General features: G+C 64.3%; 2 protein-coding genes across 9 annotated transcripts in view; both read right to left on the minus strand.

Moving 5' to 3' along the window:
• The window catches only part of USP48 (ubiquitin specific peptidase 48), a 30260-nt gene extending 26720 nt beyond the window's left edge, over nucleotides 1–3540 (minus strand). For all 6 annotated transcript variants that reach the window (XM_082329104.1, XM_082329102.1, XM_082329103.1 and 3 more), the window contains exons 1-4: nucleotides 3349–3540; nucleotides 2374–2494; nucleotides 1977–2133; nucleotides 989–1116 (exon numbers count right to left, since the gene is read on the minus strand). In XM_082329104.1, the coding sequence (XP_082185230.1) occupies nucleotides 989–1116; nucleotides 1977–2133; nucleotides 2374–2494; nucleotides 3349–3482 (540 nt within the window). In that variant the 5' untranslated portion in view covers nucleotides 3483–3540. The remainder of the gene's footprint in view (nucleotides 1–988; nucleotides 1117–1976; nucleotides 2134–2373; nucleotides 2495–3348) is intronic.
• Nucleotides 3541–5382: 1842 nt separating this feature from the next.
• The window catches only part of HSPG2 (heparan sulfate proteoglycan 2), a 45675-nt gene continuing 33676 nt past the window's right edge, over nucleotides 5383–17381 (minus strand). For all 3 annotated transcript variants that reach the window (XM_082328721.1, XM_082328722.1, XM_082328720.1), the window contains exons 69-93: nucleotides 17159–17338; nucleotides 15355–15615; nucleotides 15075–15270; nucleotides 14896–14993; nucleotides 14212–14478; nucleotides 14021–14133; nucleotides 13787–13934; nucleotides 13586–13702; nucleotides 13261–13345; nucleotides 13029–13173; nucleotides 12848–12947; nucleotides 12651–12760; nucleotides 12466–12574; nucleotides 12291–12389; nucleotides 11269–11490; nucleotides 10192–10424; nucleotides 9919–10096; nucleotides 8760–8882; nucleotides 8622–8675; nucleotides 8446–8521; nucleotides 7698–7776; nucleotides 7518–7588; nucleotides 7349–7432; nucleotides 7168–7271; nucleotides 5383–5841 (exon numbers count right to left, since the gene is read on the minus strand). In XM_082328721.1, the coding sequence (XP_082184847.1) occupies nucleotides 5678–5841; nucleotides 7168–7271; nucleotides 7349–7432; nucleotides 7518–7588; nucleotides 7698–7776; nucleotides 8446–8521; nucleotides 8622–8675; nucleotides 8760–8882; nucleotides 9919–10096; nucleotides 10192–10424; nucleotides 11269–11490; nucleotides 12291–12389; nucleotides 12466–12574; nucleotides 12651–12760; nucleotides 12848–12947; nucleotides 13029–13173; nucleotides 13261–13345; nucleotides 13586–13702; nucleotides 13787–13934; nucleotides 14021–14133; nucleotides 14212–14478; nucleotides 14896–14993; nucleotides 15075–15270; nucleotides 15355–15615; nucleotides 17159–17338 (3416 nt within the window). In that variant the 3' untranslated portion in view covers nucleotides 5383–5677. The remainder of the gene's footprint in view (nucleotides 5842–7167; nucleotides 7272–7348; nucleotides 7433–7517; nucleotides 7589–7697; nucleotides 7777–8445; nucleotides 8522–8621; nucleotides 8676–8759; nucleotides 8883–9918; nucleotides 10097–10191; nucleotides 10425–11268; nucleotides 11491–12290; nucleotides 12390–12465; nucleotides 12575–12650; nucleotides 12761–12847; nucleotides 12948–13028; nucleotides 13174–13260; nucleotides 13346–13585; nucleotides 13703–13786; nucleotides 13935–14020; nucleotides 14134–14211; nucleotides 14479–14895; nucleotides 14994–15074; nucleotides 15271–15354; nucleotides 15616–17158; nucleotides 17339–17381) is intronic.

The following is a 17381-nucleotide window of genomic DNA, read 5'->3' on the forward strand; positions in this document are numbered from 1 at the left end:
GAATTTGCCTAAAAGGAGCGCGAGGCCCCCAGCGTGAGAGCACGGCATGAGTTAACCTGGCTCCCGGCCAGCCGCGCCGGGTGGTTTGACTTCTGCCCCGCTCCTCACAGGGCTCTGGAAGACAAAAAAAAAAACCTCCTGCAGAGCTTTCTATCCCGTTAATGCTCGTTTTTCAAAGCTCAGCACGCAAGTCAAGCCGGCCTTGCTTCCATTATAGGTAAGAAAAAAACCAAAAACACCCAAAAATGAGAAGTTGCCCTGTGGATTCGTCCCCCTCCTGCAAGGCTTGTGAGCTTCCCCGCACTTATCTCAGGGTCTTCCTCTCCCATCCTCGCTCTCCTTTGCTCTCCTCTTCCGAAAACGAACGGGCTTTGGCCTCTCCCAGCTGTCCTTTATCACGGGTCGGTAGTGACCGCTTCCTTCCCCTCCCGCATCCTCCCCGGGAAACGCACGCCGGCGCTCGGGCTCTTCCTCCAACCATCTCCCTCTCACTTCTCAAAGTGTATTTTCAAGCTGTGCCCTTCCCCTGAGCCCTCTTCAGCAACAGGACTCACCTGCGGCGCTCGCCCCTCTCTAACCATGCTTTCTCTGCCCCACGCGCTCGCGTTGGACCTCGGCTGGCTCTCGGTGACCCAACCAAATGTCTTCTCGCCCTGCGAGGGCCCTTCGAGCCCCACTGAACCACCCACCGCCGAGTATTTCCCTGCCCTGGGAGGAGCAGGAGCGTAAAGCACCTGCGAAAGGACCCTCGTGGCAGCTTTGGCTCCCACCCCACGCGGTGCCAGGGTCGACCGGGCGCTCACAACGCTCCCCATCCCCATCCCGTCGCTCTCCGGGCTCCCCCAATCTCCCACACCAACGGGAATGGCCCTGAGCACCGCTTCTCCCTTTGCGTTTGTACCGAGCAGCAGATCCCAGCTCAGAGATGCTAAAATAACAGAAAAGGGTGGTTTTATGCTGCTTTAGAGAAGGTACGCCTCAAACCTACCTGCTGCTGTCCTGTGTCCAAGCCCAGCGCTTTGACGAACCCAGAGGGATCAATGTATCGCCTTTTGCTGTTCTGCAGCAAGGCAAACAAGTACTGGAGGTGTTCACAAATGGTTTGAGGCTCATAGTCTATTAAAAACAAGAAGTTGCACAAGTTACAGAAAGTAATTCAAGGCAAGAGACAATTGTTCCAAGTAATTCACTTGGTCTTTCTTTGTACAGGTAAATTTAATGATTAGAAATGACATGTTTTTTTAAAAGCTGGTTTAAATTATCGTGAGAACTGAAGCGGTTCATGTCAGTGATGACAGCGAAGTCCCAGCGCAGGCCAAATATCGTAGAATCATAGAATCATTTAGGTTGGAAAAGACCCTTAGGATCCTTGAGTCCAACCCTAAGTATCCCGCAGTGCCTAGCATGAGCTGCGAGTGATGAGTTTAAGCAACGTGCGCTGATTACCCCACAGCAACGGCTTCTTATTTACCCTAAATGGCAAGATATCATTTAAAAATACCATAAAAACAGGATCAGAAGAAATCAGGCGGCTGCCCCGACCCAGAGTGCACCTATAGCGCCATACCATACATACATACGTCCGCTGCACGGGCAATTGGGAGCCTCATTCGTACTGGAGACCTAAATTTTCACCATCCCATGGGATGAGTGTGGCTCCACAGTAGCGTAGATCAACCCCAACCCATGCGCTTCCACCCCCAGCACCATCATTAAGCTGGGAACCAGTTTGGGAAGCAGCCCGGCAAGAAACAAACCCAAATCAGATTTTTCAACCAGATCAGATCACTCCGATTTAAGAAATAGCTCCGGTAAAGGAGGGGTTGTTCCTAAAAGCCGGGTGATGGACTCAAAAGGAGCTGAGCGGAGATCGGACAAGCGGTTGTAGCTTCACCCATCCATTCTCCTGATAAACATTATCCCAAAGCTGACGCCAGCGTCTAAAATTTTAGGAGAAAACGAGCAAAACCACCCACCTTTGTCTTTTGGGATGCCCTCTCCGGCTGCATACTCACTGCAGGTGCTGGGACACAAGTAGAGGGCTTGCCGGAGCTCCAAGTTAAGAAACCACATCTGCAAGAAAGTGTTGACGTAGCACGTGGCGCCGAGGTTCGTTAAGCCCACGAACGCGTTCTGGCGTAAGAGAGAAAGCAACAGTCGTCACTCGTCGCTGTGCAGGAGCAAGCAGAAATCCAGCAGTTGGGGCGGCCGCTTTATGGCTGTTTGTCGGGAAAATGCCACTCCGGCGTCGTACAAACAGCCGCATCCCAAACTCCCCGGCTACAGGGGGACACGAGGTGTCACCTCCCCTCCTCCCCATCTTCCCCCAGGGACCGGGAAGGGCAGGGGATGCTTTTTTGGGGGGGAGGGTACCTTCTTGCGGCGCTCGCAGTTGGGATCGTCGATGTTGTGGAAGCTGTTCTCGTCTATCTCGCCCAGCCAGACGTGCTCCCCGATGCCCACCAGGCAGTTGGGGTTCCCCCGGCAGTTCCTCCTGTAGGACCAGCACCCACCCCGACTGTCACCCCTGCGGCAGGGACGCTGTTGTCCCTTGGGAGGGGGGGTGACTGTGGACAAAGGGGACCCCGTAAGGCTAAACAGAGTGAACGGGGTGGGACAGGGATCCCCCACATCTCCTAAAAACGGTGGTTAGAGACGAACAAGGAGATCTCAAGGGATGGGGAACTAGAGGGGGGGAAAAAAGGGGAGACCGCAGGGAAGAATACAGGACCCGCAGAGGTCCCTTACATCTGGGGAGACAGGCAGGGAGAGAGGCCTCCCACAACCCTGGGGGGGTCCCCTACATCTGAGGGGCCAGGCAGGGAGGGGGGGATCCCCCACAACCCTGGGGGGGGTCCCCTACATCTGAGGGGCCAGGCAGGGAGGAGGGGATCCCCCACAACCCTGGGGGGATCCCCCACATCTGAGGGGCCAGGCAGGGAGGGGGGGATCCCCTACATCTGAGGGGCCAGGCAGGGAGGGGGGGATCCCCCACAACCCTGGGGGGGCCCTTATGTCTGGGGGAGCCAGGCAGGGAGAGGGGCCCCCCACAACCCCGGGGAATGGGGGTCCCAAAGAAGGGAATATGGGGGTCCCCTGAGGGACCCAGAAAGGGCGGGGTGCTTCCCCAAACTCGGGGGAGGGAGGAGGAACGTGGGGTGCCCCCCAGCCCCGGGGGGTGAGGGCCCCGGAGGAGGGAACGGGGGAGCCCCCAGACCCCAAATACGGCGCGGGGGGGGGGGGAGGAGGTCTGGGGTCCCCTGCGGCCCTGAGGGACCGGGCGCGGGGCGGGGGCAGAGGGCGGCCGGGGAGGGGAGAGGGCCCGGGGGGAGGGGGGCCCGGCGGTACCGGCAGGCGCCGCGCTGGCAGGGCTCCAGCCCGACGCGGTAGGCCGCCTCGATGTGCTCCTGCGCCACCGCCTCGGGCGGCACCGTCTCGGTCCAGCGCCAGGCCGCCTTCTCCAGCTGCAACCGCGGCGCCATCGCCGCCACCGCCGCCGCCGCTGCCCCGCTCCGCCCCGGGCCTGCGCCTGCCCCGGCCCCGGCCCCGGCCCGGTCCCGCCCGGCCCCTCCCGCCGCCGCCGCCGCCGTCAGGGTCGGTGACGCCACGAGCGCGACGCGTTGACGGGCGCGAGGCGCTGACGGTAACGGGCCGCGACGCGCGACGCGCCTGGGGGCGGGGCCTGGGCGGCTCGCGGGGGCGGGGCTACGGGCCGGGCTCCGCCCCCACCGGCCACACCGCGCCCCCCTTCCACAGCCCCTCTATGCCATAACCCTCTATACCATAACCCTCTATAGCACAGCCCCTCTATACCATAACCCTCTATAGCACAGCCCCTCTATAGCACAGCCCCTCTATACCATAACCCTCTATAGCACAGCCCCTCTGTAGCACAGCCCCTCTATACCATAACCCTCTATAGCACAGCCCCTCTATACCATAACCCTCTATAGCACAGCCCCTCTGTAGCACAGCCCCTCTATGCCATAACCCTCTATACCATAACCCTCTATAGCACAGCCCCTCTGTAGCACAGCCCCTCTATACCATAACCCTCTATAGCACAGCCCCTCTATAGCACAGCCCCTCTATACCATAACCCTCTATACCATAACCCTCTATAGCACAGCCCCTCTATACCATAACCCTCTATAGCACAGCCCCTCTATAGCACAGCCCCTCTATACCATAACCCTCTATAGCACAGCCCCTCTATAGCACAGCCCCTCTATACCATAACCCTCTATAGCACAGCCCCTCTATAGCACAGCCCCTCTATACCATAACCCTCTATAGCACAGCCCCTCTGTAGCACAGCCCCTCTATGCCATAACCCTCTATACCATAACCCTCTATAGCACAGCCCCTCTATAGCACAGCCCCTCTATACCATAACCCTCTATAGCACAGCCCCTCTATAGCACAGCCCCTCTATGCCATAACCCCTCTATACCATAACCCTCTATAGCACAGCCCCTCTATAGCACAGCCCCTCTATGCCATAACCCTCTATACCATAACCCTCTATAGCACAGCCCCTCTATAGCACAGCCCCTCTATGCCATAACCCTCTATACCATAGCCCTCTATAGCACAGCCCCTCTGTAGCACAGCCCCTCTATACCATAACCCTCTATAGCACAGCCCCTCTGTAGCACAGCCCCTCTATACCATAACCCCTCTATACCATAGCCTGTCTATACCATAGCCCCATACCATGGCCCCTCTATGCCATAGCCCCTCTGTGCCATCACCTCTCTATACCATAGCCCCACACCCCCATACCATAACCCCATTCCGCACCCCCACACCCCCACACCGCCCCCCATTGCCCTCCCAGCACCCCTATGCCCTCCCATACCATACCCCCCCGAATCCTCACACTGGACCCCCATACCATACCCCCCACCCCAATATCATAACCCTTCCATACCATACCCCCCTGTACCCCCATACCATACCCCCCCATACTGTACCCCCATGGCCCATACCATACCCCCATACCATACCCCCCTGTACCCCCATAGTGTACCCCCCATACCATACCCCCCTGTACCCCCATACCGTACCCCCCATACTGTAGCCCTCATACCGTGCCCCCCATACCATACCCCCCATACCGTACACCCATACCGTACCCCCTGTACCCCATACTGTACCCCCCACACCCCCATACCACACCCCCATACCATACCCCCTGTACCCCCATACCGTGCCCCCCATACCGTACTCCCTGTACCCCCATACCGTACCCCCCATACCGCCCCCCCATACTGTACCCCCATACCGTCCCCCCATACCATACCCCCCATACTGTACCCCCATACCGCCCCCCCATACCGTACCCCCTGTACCCCCCCCGCACCCCCCAAACACGGCAGCCGCGCTGGTTCTCTCTCTTTAATGGCCGCCCCGCGGGGTCCCCGCCAGCACCCCGATTGTCCTCGCGCCCCCGCCCCGCCGCCGCCCCGGGGGCTCCCGGGCGGCCCGGCCGCCCCGCCACATTTCGGGGGGCCGGGGGGGGGGGGGTTGTGTGTGTGTGTAAACATTTTTGGGGGTCCCGGCCCCCCCCCCGGCGTCACCCCGGGGCAGCGAAGCACCGTTTCCTCCTGGCTTATTTTTTTGGAAAAGAATAAAATTGACCAAATCCCCCCCAAAATCTGGGTTTGGGGGGGGGTTAGGAGGGGCAGGGGGGGGCGGGGGAGCCCCCCACCGCGCCGTGCCGCAGGTCGATGGGGTGTCGGGGGGCCCCGGCGGGCGCCAGCGCCAGCCCCCGCAGGCACCCGGTGAGGCCGGAGGTGAACTTGCCGGCCGTCAGGGTGCGGGGGTCCGGGGCGCCGCCTGCGGGGGACACGGGGTGTGGGGGCACCCGCGGGGCTCGCCCCGTCTCCCGGCACCCGCCCACGGCCACCCCGCGTCCCACCAGCTGTCCCCACCCCGCGTCCCATCCCACGTCCCACCCTGCGTCCCACCAGCTGTCCCCACCCCGCATCCCATCCCACGTCCCACCCCGCGTCCCACCAGCTATCCCGACCCTGTGTCCCATCCCACGTCCCACCAGCTGTCCCCACCCCGCGTCCCATCCCTCGTCCCACCAGCTGTCCTCATCCCACGTCCCACCCTGCGTCCCACCAGCTGTCCCCACCCCGCGTCCCATCCCACATCCCATCCCACGTCCCACCAGCTGTCCTGACCCCGTGTCCCATCCCATGTCCCATCAGGTGTCCTCATCCCGTGTCCCACCCCATGTCCCATCCCGCGTCCCACCAGCTCTCCCCACCCCGCATCCCATCCCATGTCCCATCAGGTGTCCTCATCCCATGTCCCACCCCATGTCCCATCCCGCGTCCCACCAGCTCTCCCCACCCCGCGTCCCATCCCATGTCCCACCAGCTGTCCCCATCCCGTGTCCCACCCCATGTCCCACCCCGCGTCCCACCAGCTGTCCCTACCCCATGTCCCATCCCACGGCCATCCGGTGCCCCATCCCATGTCCCACCAGGTGTCCCCTTCCCGTGACCATCCCGTGTCCATCCCATGTCAATCCTCTGCCCCACCCTGTGTCCCATCCCGCGTCCCACCAGCTGTCCCCACCCCGTGTCCCATCCCATGTCCCATCAGGTGTCCCCACCCCGTGTCCCATCCCATGGCCATCCCATGCCCCGTCCCATGTCCCACCAGGTGTCCCCTTCCCGTGTCCATCCCATGTCAATCCTCTGCCCCACCCCATGTCCCATCCCACATCCACCCTGTGTCCATCCCACGTCCACCCCGTGTCCATCCCATGTCCCGTCCCACGTCCCGTGCCATGTCCCACCCCACGTCCCATCCCACGTCCACCCCGTGCCCATCCCATGTCCCACCCCATGTCCCACCCCGTGTCCCATCCCATGTCCCGTCCCACGTCCCGTCCCACGTCCCGTCCCACGTCCACCCCGTGCCCATCCCATGTCCCACCCCGTGTCCCACCCCACGTCCCATCCCACATCCCACCCCGTGCCCATCCCACGTCCACCCCGTGCCCATCCCATGTCCCACCCAGTGTCCCACCCCACGTCCCATCCCACATCCCACCCCGTGCCCATCCCACGTCCACCCCGTGTCCCACCCCGTGCCCACCCCACGTCCCACCCCGTGCCCCGCCGCGTCCCCCGGGTGCCACCGTACCCACGTAGACGCTGCCCTGGGTGTTGGCCATGACGTTGGCTCCCGGCGACTCCCCGCTCACCGGCTCCTCCCCGTCCACCTGCAGCCGCCCGCGCCGGCCCTCCCTGCGCGGCACCCGTCAGCACCCGCACCCGGCCCCACCCCGACCCCCGCCCCGACCCCCGCCCCGACCCCCACCCACCTCGTCACCGTCACCCGGTGCCACTCGCCGTCGTTGATGGGGTCTTCGGAGATGATGGTGGCCTCGCCGCTGCCCAGCTGGTAGCTGCAGGGGTGACGTGGGCTCAGCACGGGGGGCACCCTTGGGTGGCACGGGGCACCCTGGGGTGGCACCGGGTCCCCCCCCTCACCTGAACACCAGGTGCCCGTCCTTCAAGCCGAGGCCAATGAAGTCTTTGGCTTTCCCACCCTCGCCGGGCTCCTGCGGGCGCAGCGGGGCGGTGAGCGGGGTGGGGGCACCCGGACCCCCACCCTAAGGGGGCTCAGCACCCCGGCCCCCTCCCCGGCGGGGCCCCCCCCACCCCGCTCACCGCCCCGTGCCACAGCAGCAGCCCGTCGGCACTGCCCGTCCGCAGCTCCAGCTCGATGGTCTCGGGCGCCTCGGGTGGGCTGCAAGGAGAGGGGGACGGTTCGGTGGGTGCAGCACCCCGGGAAGGGTGCAGCACCCCGGGAAGGGTGCAGTGCTGCAATGGGTGCAGTGCTGTGGGAAGGGGTGCAACACCCTAGGAGGGTGGGACGGCATGGGAGGGGGTGCAATGCTGCAGTCAGGGTGCAACGCTGCAATGGGTGCAACGCTGCAGTGGGTGCAACACCACGGGAAGGGTGCAATGCTACAATGGGTGCAACGCTGCAATGGGTGCAACGCTGCAGTCAGGGCACAACGCTGCAGTGGGTGCAACACCACGGGAAGGGTGCAATGCTGCAATGGGTGCAATGCTGCAATGGGTGCAACGCTGCAATGGGTGCAACGCTGCAGCGGGTGCAACACCATGGGAAGGGTGCTGCAATGGGTGCAATGTTGCAGTCAGGGTGCAACGGTGCAATGGGTGCAATACTGCAGGAAGGGTGCAATGCTGCAATGGGTGCAACACTGCAATGGGTGCAACACTGCGATGGGTGCAATGCTGTGGGAAGTGGTGCAATTCCGTAGGAAAGGGTGCAACTCCCCGGGGAGGCTGCAGCACCCCAGGAAGGGTGCAGCACCCCAGGCAGGGTGCAATGCCACGGGTGGGGGTGCCGCACCCTGCTCAGGGGTGCCCCGTCCCCGCTGTCACTCACCCACGGGGAAAGAGGTGACCGGGCAGGGCCAGGTAGGAGCCGTCGCGGAAAGCGGCACTGAACTGTCCGGGGGCATCTGCGGGGAGACGGGGGCTGAGGGGGGGCCACGCCCAGCCACCACGCCCGCGGCACGGCCTTTGGGTGCCAAAGCGGGGCAAATGGGTGCAGGGACCTACCGCCGCCCCCGCTGCCTTCCTGCCAGTCCTGCTCCAGCTCCGCCAGCGCCAAGCCTGCGGGCGAGAGGGGGTTGGGGACGAGGTGGCCCGTGTCCCCCCCCCATGTCCCCAGGTGTCCCCAGGTGTCCCCCGACTCACTGTGCTGGCAGTAGGGGCCAGCGTAGCCCGGCGGGCAGAGGCAGGCGTTGCCCTTGCAGGTGCCGCCGTGCAGGCAGGGGTTGCGGTGCAGGCAGCGGTCCTCCTCCCGCTCGCAGCGCGGCCCTGGGGACACGGAGGGGGACAGCGGGTGACGCGGGCGGGCGCCAGGGTGGGCACCAACCCTCGGCTCGCCTGCTGCCCTGGGGTTTGCCCTTGTATGCACACGCGTGTGCAAGGCGAGCATGCACACGGGGAGCGTGGGTGCACACACGTGCACGCACAGCGCCCACAGTACGTGCTCGTGCACGCCTTGCATGTGCGCTAACAGCACAGGTGTGCACACACAGCGTACGCATGCACATAACTGCATGCACGGCAGATGCGCACACGTGCAAACTGCACCCAGCACACAGCACGCATGCATGCATGCCAATTGCACACGTCACATGCGTGCACAGCACGTGCACAGCAGATGCATGCAGTGCACACTGCGCACACATGGATGTGCAGCAGATGCATCCACTTGCAAATTGCACCCACAGTGTGCCCACACGTGCACAGCACCCTTGCATGCACACCAAATGCATGCACACACGCATGCACAGCATATGCACAGCAGATGCACCCGTTTGCAAATGGCACGCATGCACACACAGCGCATGGCACGCACACGTACATGCACAACACATGTCCATCTACAGCACAGATCCATGCACAGTGCACACGCACGCAGAGCACATTCACGCACGCACAGTGCACGTGCATGCACAGCAGACGCGCCTCTGCAGCACGCATCCATCCACAGTGCACATGCCTGCACTGCACACGTGCACACATGCACAGCACGCATGCATGCATGGTGCATGTGCATGCACAGCACACATCCGTATGCAGCACACATGCGTGCATGGTGCACGTGCTCACACACAGTGCACACGCATGCACCGCACACACGCATATGCAGCACGCATACATGCACGGTGCACACACTTGCATGCACAGCCCATGTGCATGCACAGCACACATGCATGCACCGCACACGTGCATATGCAGCACACAGGCATGCGCAGCACACGTGCACGGCGCACACACAGCAGACGTGCAAACTGCACACGCGTGCAGAGGCGTGTGAGCACCCCGATCCCCTCGCTGGACTCACCGCTGAAGCCGGGCGGGCAGAGGCAGCGGTAGGCCGGGGTGCCGGCAGGCAGGGGCAGGCAGCGGCCCCCGTGCAGGCAGGCAGCCTGCAGGCAGGGCGAGCTCTGCCTGCACTGCCCCACGCCCCGGCTCCGCAGGAAGCTGTAGGACAAATCCACCTTCTTCCCATTGATGGAGACCTGGGGGGACACCAAGTTGGGGGGGGGTCAACCCCTGGTCCCCCCTCCGCCGCCGAGGGGACCCAGGCGTCCGGGATGGGGTGGGGGGGTCTCACCTCTCCGATGCAGCCCCGGAAGGAGGCGTTGGTTGGGGGGCGCAGGGGGGGTTCGGTGCCCCCCAAATAAAGGGGGGTGCGGAGGTTGAGGCCTTGGCTCTTGCCGGGCGAGGAGCGTTTCACCGGAGCGGCGTCATCCACCACCAGCGTCCCGTCCTTGTTCACCCGCTCGGCCGTCACCCGGTGCCAGCGGCCGAGTGTCACCGGCTCGGTGCTCCGGAGCACCGCCGGGCCTGCGGGGACGGGATGGTGGCACTGGGGGGGGCGGGGGACACCGGGGGACACCAGGGGACACTGGGGATGCATGGGGACCTGGGTGATGCTGGGGGACCCTGGTGATGTTTGGGGACCCCAGTGGTGACAGAAGACCCCAGTGACACCAGGGGACCCCACTGATGCCTGGGGACCCTGGCAGCATCCGGGGACCGAAGTAATGCCAGGGGACCCCAGTGGTGTGACAGTGACGCCTGGGGACACTGGCAGTGCCTGGGGACCCCGGTGATGGCAGGGGACCCCAGTGACACCAAGACACCCTGGTGACATCTGGGGACCCCACTGGTGCCAGGGGACCCAGGTGATGCCCAGGGACCCTGGCGCTGCCTGGGGATGCCAGTGCCACCAAGGGACCCCAGTGATGTGATGCCAGGGGACCCAAGTGACACCAGGTGACTCCAGTGATGCCAGGGGGACCCCACTGATGCCCAGGGACCCCCAGTGACACCAGGGGACCCCACTGATGCCCGGGGACCCTGGCAGCACCTGGGGACCAAAGAGAAGTCAGGGGACCCTGGTGGTGTGACAGGAATGCCTGGGGACTCAGGTGATGGCAGGGGACCATGGTGACACCCAGGGAACCCCAAGGGTGCGATGCCAGGGGACCCCAGTGACACCAAGGGACCCCACTGATGCCCAGGGACCCTGGCAGCGCCTGGGGACCTCAATGAGGCCAAGGGATCTTGGTGACACTTGGGGACGCCAATGGTGCCAAGGGACCCCACTAATGCCACCTATACCCAGGGTCCCCAGTGCCACCAGCCCCGCGGTGCCACCAGGACCCCCGTCACCGTGCCAGCCTACCTGAGCCCAGCTCGTAGCTGAACTCGAGGTGGCCGCCAGCCATGGCCAAGGCGACGAAGTCCTCGACGGGGGCGGCTTTGCCAGCGCTGAAGACCAGGAGCCCGTCGGGTGCCAGCGGCAGGAACTCGGCCTCCACCCGCAGCTCGTGGTGGATGTTGGTGAGGGGCGGGTAGGAGACGAAGGCGCCCGCCTCGCCGAAGGACGGCACGCTCACCGCCTCGCCTACGGCACCCCCAGGTCAGTGCCCGGCTGGTGGGACCCCATCCTCTGTCCCCAGGGTGCCCATCTCCCCAGGGTGGGACCTAATGCCCCCACCCCATGGTGCTCATCTCCCCAGGGGGGTCCCCAGCCCCCTGCCCATGTTCCTGGTGTGGTCCCCAGCCCTGTGCCCATGTCCCCAAGGTGGTACCCAGCTCCATGCCCATCTCCCCAGGGTGGTCCCCAATCCCCCATCACACCCATCTCCCTGGGGTGGCACCCAATATCCCACCTCCATTACGTCCGTGACGCCCATCTCCCCAGATGGTACCTAGTCCCCTGTCCCCATCATGCCCATGTCCCCAGGGTGGTCCCAGTCCTGTACCCGTCTCCCTGGGATGGTCCCCACCCCATGCCCGTGTCCCCAGGGTGGTCCCAGCCCCGCGCCCATGTCCCCAGGGTGGTCCCCAGTCCTCTGCTTGTGTCCCCAGGGTGGTCCCCAGCCCTGTGCCCACCTCCCCAAGGTGGTCCCAGCCCTGTGCCCATGTCCCCAGGGTGGTCCCCAGTCCTCTGCTTGTGTCCCCAGGGTGGTCCCCAGCCCTGTGCCCATCTCCCCAAGGTGGTCCCAGCCCTGTCCCCATGTCCCCAGGGTGGTCCCAGTCCCCCAGTCCTGTACCCATCTCCATGGGATGGTCCCCACCCCATGCCTGTGTCCCCAGGATGGCCCCCAGCCCTGTGCCCATCTCCCCAGGGTGGTCCCCAGCCCCGCGCCCATGTCCCCAGGGCAGTGCCAGCCCTGTCCCCGTGTCCCCGGCCGCGCTCACCCTCGGTGCACCTCTCCCCGGCCTTGCCCAGGTGACAGCGGCAGGTATAGCCCTGCCCGTCCGGCCGGTTGACGCAGGTGGCATCAGCCCCGCACGCCTCTGTCAGGTGACAAGCCGTGAGCACCCATCTGGGGAGGCACATCGGGGTGACGTCCCCACGGGGTGGGCACCTTACCTGGGTGACAATGCAAAGCCTGCGAGTACTCGCAGTTGCTGCCGGTGAAGCCGTGGGGACAGCGGCAGATGTAGGTGCCACTCTCGGCGTCCTGGCACACGCCGCCGTTCTGGGGGGGGGGTGACATGGGTGTCAGCGATGGGTGGGGATGGGTGACGATGGGTGGGCATCGCCCACAGCCTCACCTGGCACGGCCGGTCCTGGCAGGTGGGACAACTGGTGACACCGTGCGCCTGCAGGTCCATGTCCCCAAAGGCCACCTCCTCCCCTTGGATGCGGAGCTGGCGCACGCAGCCTGCGGAGGGATGGAGATTGGGGGGGGGGGAATGACACGATGCTCAGCCCCCCCTGCCCTGGTGCCCCCCAAAATCCCATCACTCACCCACGAAACCACGGCTGAGCCCCGTCTTAGCCACGGCGCCGAAATCGGGGTACCCCCCCAGGTACAGCTCCTCGTTCAGATCCAGCCCTTGAAACTTCCCCTGCGGGCACAAGCAGGTGGGCACCACCTCCAGCACCCTGACCCCCACCCAACACACACCGACCCCCCCCCCCAAACATACCTGGGAGGTGCCGTTAACCGGGGGGTGCCCGTCCAGCGTCAGCGAACCCCGGGTGAGGTTGCGGAGGAGACGGACGGTGTGGTACTCACCCAACCGCAGCGGCGTCGGGTGCCGGATGGTGGCCATGCCCGAACCGGCGTCAAACCTTATTTTTTGGGGGTACAATGGGTGTGGGAGGGTGCCGGCACCCATCTTCCCCCCTCCTCCCGTAGCACCCGCTCATGGGTCTCACCTAAATTCGGGGCGGCCGCCCACCAAACCGAAGGAGATGAAGTCGGCGCCGCTGGTTTTCCGCTGCCCGTTGTAGAGGAGGAGCCCTGCGGGGCGGCAGGGGGTCAGGCAGGGTGGTGCCCACCCCAGGGTGGGGGTCACCTCCCGGGGGACCCCAAAATATCCCCAGGATGGAGGAGAAACCCCCCTAAGGTGGGGGGGCAGGTGAATAGAGGAGAGCTAAAGGAGGGAGAGGGGAGGAGGGATGGAGAGGGAGGGGAGGAGGAAAGGATGGAGGGGACGCGGGGGGACATGGCGGGGGACACGGGGGTCCCGTCGGCGCTCACCGTCGGCAGCGTCGGGTCGGAAGGTGATGAGGATCTCGAACCTCTTGTAGGCATCCTTGATGGTGGGCAGGGGCAGGAAGGAGCGGGGCGTCTGCCCGAAATAGGGGACCAGGCGCTCTGCGGGGATGGGGGGGTCAGGAGGGGTGGGGGTACATCACCCCCCACCTCCCCCCATCTGTCTGTCCGTCTGTCCGTCCTCACCTCGGACCTTAAGGACGTAGTAAGCCGTCTCCTGGCCGCGGTGGTTGGCGGCGGCGCAGGCGTAGACGCCGGCGTCCTCGTGGCGCACGGCCGGCAGCGTCAGGACGTTGCCCTCCACCCTGGCACCCGCCGGCAGCTCCCCCTCCAGCTGCGGCAGAGCGGCATGGGGGGGTCAGCACCCATAGGGTGCCCCCCCCGACCCTGCACCCCCATCCCTGCATCCCTCCGTCTCACCTTGCTCCAGGTGATCTCCGGCACCGGGAAGCCAGATGCCAAGCAGGGCAAGACAGCCGCCGAACCCACCGAGACCTCCTTCACCTCCGGCTGCCCGGCGATTTGGGGAGAGGCTGGGGACGCACGGAGGTGTCACCACCCCCCGGTGCCACCGCGTGCGCGTGTCCCCAGCTCCGCATCCCCATCCTCACCTTGCACGTGGAGGATGACGTGGGACTGGACGGTGCCCACGGCATTGGTGGCGGTGCAGCGGTACTGCCCGGCGTCTGCCCGTTCTACCCGTTCGATGGTGAGGGTGCCGGCGCGGACCAGCACCCCGGGTCGGATACGGCCCCCCACTTTACTCCAGGTGACATGGGGACGGGGTTCGCCCAAGCCCAGGCACTCCAGCTCCACCGCCGTGCCCGCCAGCACCGTCTGCACCGCCGTCCGGATGTTGATCAGGGCCCTGGGGAGAGCTTGAGGGGGACAGTGGGGTTTTGGGGTACCCCCCCGGCATGGGGGAGGCATCATGGTTCGGGGTGCCAACCGGAGGAGTGAGAGATGGGGAGAAACGGGGTGCTCGTGGGCATGGGGAGGGATTGGGGCTGTTGGGGTGCCTGTGGGTATGGGGAGAGATTGGGGGTACCAGGGTGCTCATGGGTGTGGGGAGAGATTTGGGGTATTGGGGTGCCCATGGGCGTGGGGAGAGATTGGGGGTACCAGGGTGGCCATGGGCATAGGGAAATGGGGCGTACCAGGGTGCCCATGGGTATGGGGGGACAGGTCAGTGGGTGCCCCGGGTTTGGGGAGATGGGGGTCCCGGGGTGCCAGTGTTCGTGGGGAGCAGGTTGGGGGGGTGCCCGCATCCCTCGGGGCACGGGTAGCGCTCCTACCCTGGACGGCGAGGGTGGCTCTGTCCTCCGCCTGCCCGCCCGGGGCGCTGGCCCGGCACACGTACACCCCCTGCGCCCCCCACGCCAGCTCCGGTATCCTGCGGGGACACAGCCGGGTGTGGGACCCCGCAGGGGACAGGCTGGGGGCGTCCCCGCCGCCCCGTCCCCCCGCTCCTTACCGCAGCACCCCGTCCCGCACGCTGTGGGTGGGGGGCAGCTCCCCGCCATCCTTCAGCCACTCCAGACGTGCCCGCGGGTCCCCCGAGACGGTGCAGGCGAATTCGGCGGTGCTGCCCACCCCCTTGACGAGGCTCCCCGGCGTCACCCGTACGGTCAAGGGACCGCCAGCGGGGTCCCCACCATCACCGGCATCACCTGGGCGGGATGCAAAGCCTTGATGGCACCCAGCGGTGTGGGCATCCCCGGTGCGCGGCATCGCCGGTGCGGAAAGGGCCTCACCGTGGACGGCCACGTGGGCGAAGGTCTCGGCGGTGCCGACGCGGTTGGTGACGAGGCAGCGGTAGGTGCCGGCGTCAGCGGGCAATGCCGGGCTGATGCGGAGGAGGCCAGCGCGGTGGATGACACGTGCCGATAGGCTACCGTTGACCTTGTCCCAGGCGTAGAGCAGTGGCGGGGTGCCGTGGGCCAGGCACTGCACTTGCAGCGCGTCACCGGCACGCACCGTGGTCTCCTCCGGCAGGCTGGTGGCGTATGGCGGCGCTGCGGGGACGGCCGGTACCGTCAGCGCCCGGCCACAGCCGGGATGGGGCAATGAATGGGTCAACGGGGCAATGAATGGGGCAAAGAAGGCGTCAGTGGGAGGGTGTGGGTGGAGATGGAGGTGGGCGTGCGTTGGAATGGACCAGAGATGGATGGATCCACGAGGAAGAGATGGATGGAGAAGCTTGAGAGAAGATGGAGAGCTGGGCATGTGCTGGGATGGACCAGAGATGGATGGCTGCACAAGGGAAGGGATGGATGGAGGGTGTGAGTAGAGATGGAGAGGTGGACGTGAGCTGGGATGGTTGAGTGATGGATGAATCCACCAGGAAGAGATGGATGGAGAACTTTGAGAGAAGATGGAGAGATGGATGTGAGGTGGGATGGACCAGAGATGGATGGATCCACGAGGAAGGGATGGATGGAGGGTGTGAGAGGAGACGGAGAGGTGGATGTGAGTTGGGATGATTGAGTGATGGATGAATCCACAAGGAAGAGGTAGGGGGATGGATGGATGGATGAGTTTGAGAGGAGATGGAGAGATGGGTGTGTGCTGGGATGAATGAGATGGACGGATGTACAAGGAAGGGGTGGATGGAGGGTGTGAGAGGAGATGGAGAGGTGGATGTGAGCTGGGATGGATGAGTGATGGATGAATCCACCAGGAAGGGGTAGATGGAGGGTGAGAGAGGAGATGGAGAGATGGGATTGTGCTGGGATGGATGAGAGATGGATGAATCCACAAGGAAAAGGTGGATGGAGGGGTGTGAGCAGAGATGGAGAGATGGATATGAGCTGGCATGGTTGAGTGATGGATGAATCCACCAGGAAGGGATGGATGGAGAAGTTTGAGAGAAGATGGAGAGATGGGTGTGTGCTGGGATGGACGAGACGGATGAAACCATCAGGAAGGGATGGATGGAGAAGTGTGAGAGGAGATGGAGAGGTGGACGTGAGCTGGGCTGGATGAGCGATGGATGAATCCACCAGGAAGGGGTGGATGAAGGAGTTTGAGAGGAGATGGAGAGATGGGCGTGTGCTGGGATGGATGAGAGGGACAAATCCACAAGGAAAAGATGGACAGAGGGGTGTGAGAGGAGATGGCGAGATGGATGTTAGCTGGCATGGTTGAATGATGGATGAATCCACCAGGAAGGGATGGATGGAGGGGTGTGAGAGGAGATGGAGAGATGGGTGTGAGCTGGGATGGATGAGATGGACGGATCCATGAACAGGGGATGGATGGAGGAGAGAGCAGTAGAGATGGATGTGCACAGGGGTGGGACAAGCGGACGGATGCATCCGTGAGGAAGGGCTGGATGAAGAAGCTTAAGAGGAGATGGAGGATGAGTGCCGGGATGGAGCAAGGATGGATCCATGAGGAAGGGTTAGATGGGAGGGTGGGAATGGCAACGGAGATGGCCCCGTGCAGAGGAAGGACGGAGAGGAGCCAAGGATGGGCGATGGCAACAGTGGGGGTGAAGGAGATGGTAGAGATGGCGTGCGGGACCCGGGGCACCCCGATCCCCCGCCACCCCCTTACTCTCCACGTCGAGGGTGATGAAGACCTCGGCGGAGCCGGCGGTGTTGCTGGCGTTGCAGATGTACTGGCCTGAGTCCTGCTGCGCGGCGCGGGGGATGACCAAGCTGCCGTTCACCACCCGGTGCTGCCAGGGCAGGGGCGCCCGCAGCTTCGACCACTCGATCCGGGGTGCCGGCTCACCTATGGGCAATGCCGGTGCCCATCACCGTGGCGTCAGGGTACC

This window comes from Platalea leucorodia, assembly GCF_965183815.1.
Source record: "Platalea leucorodia genome assembly, chromosome: 17".
NCBI lineage: Eukaryota > Metazoa > Chordata > Aves > Pelecaniformes > Threskiornithidae > Platalea > Platalea leucorodia.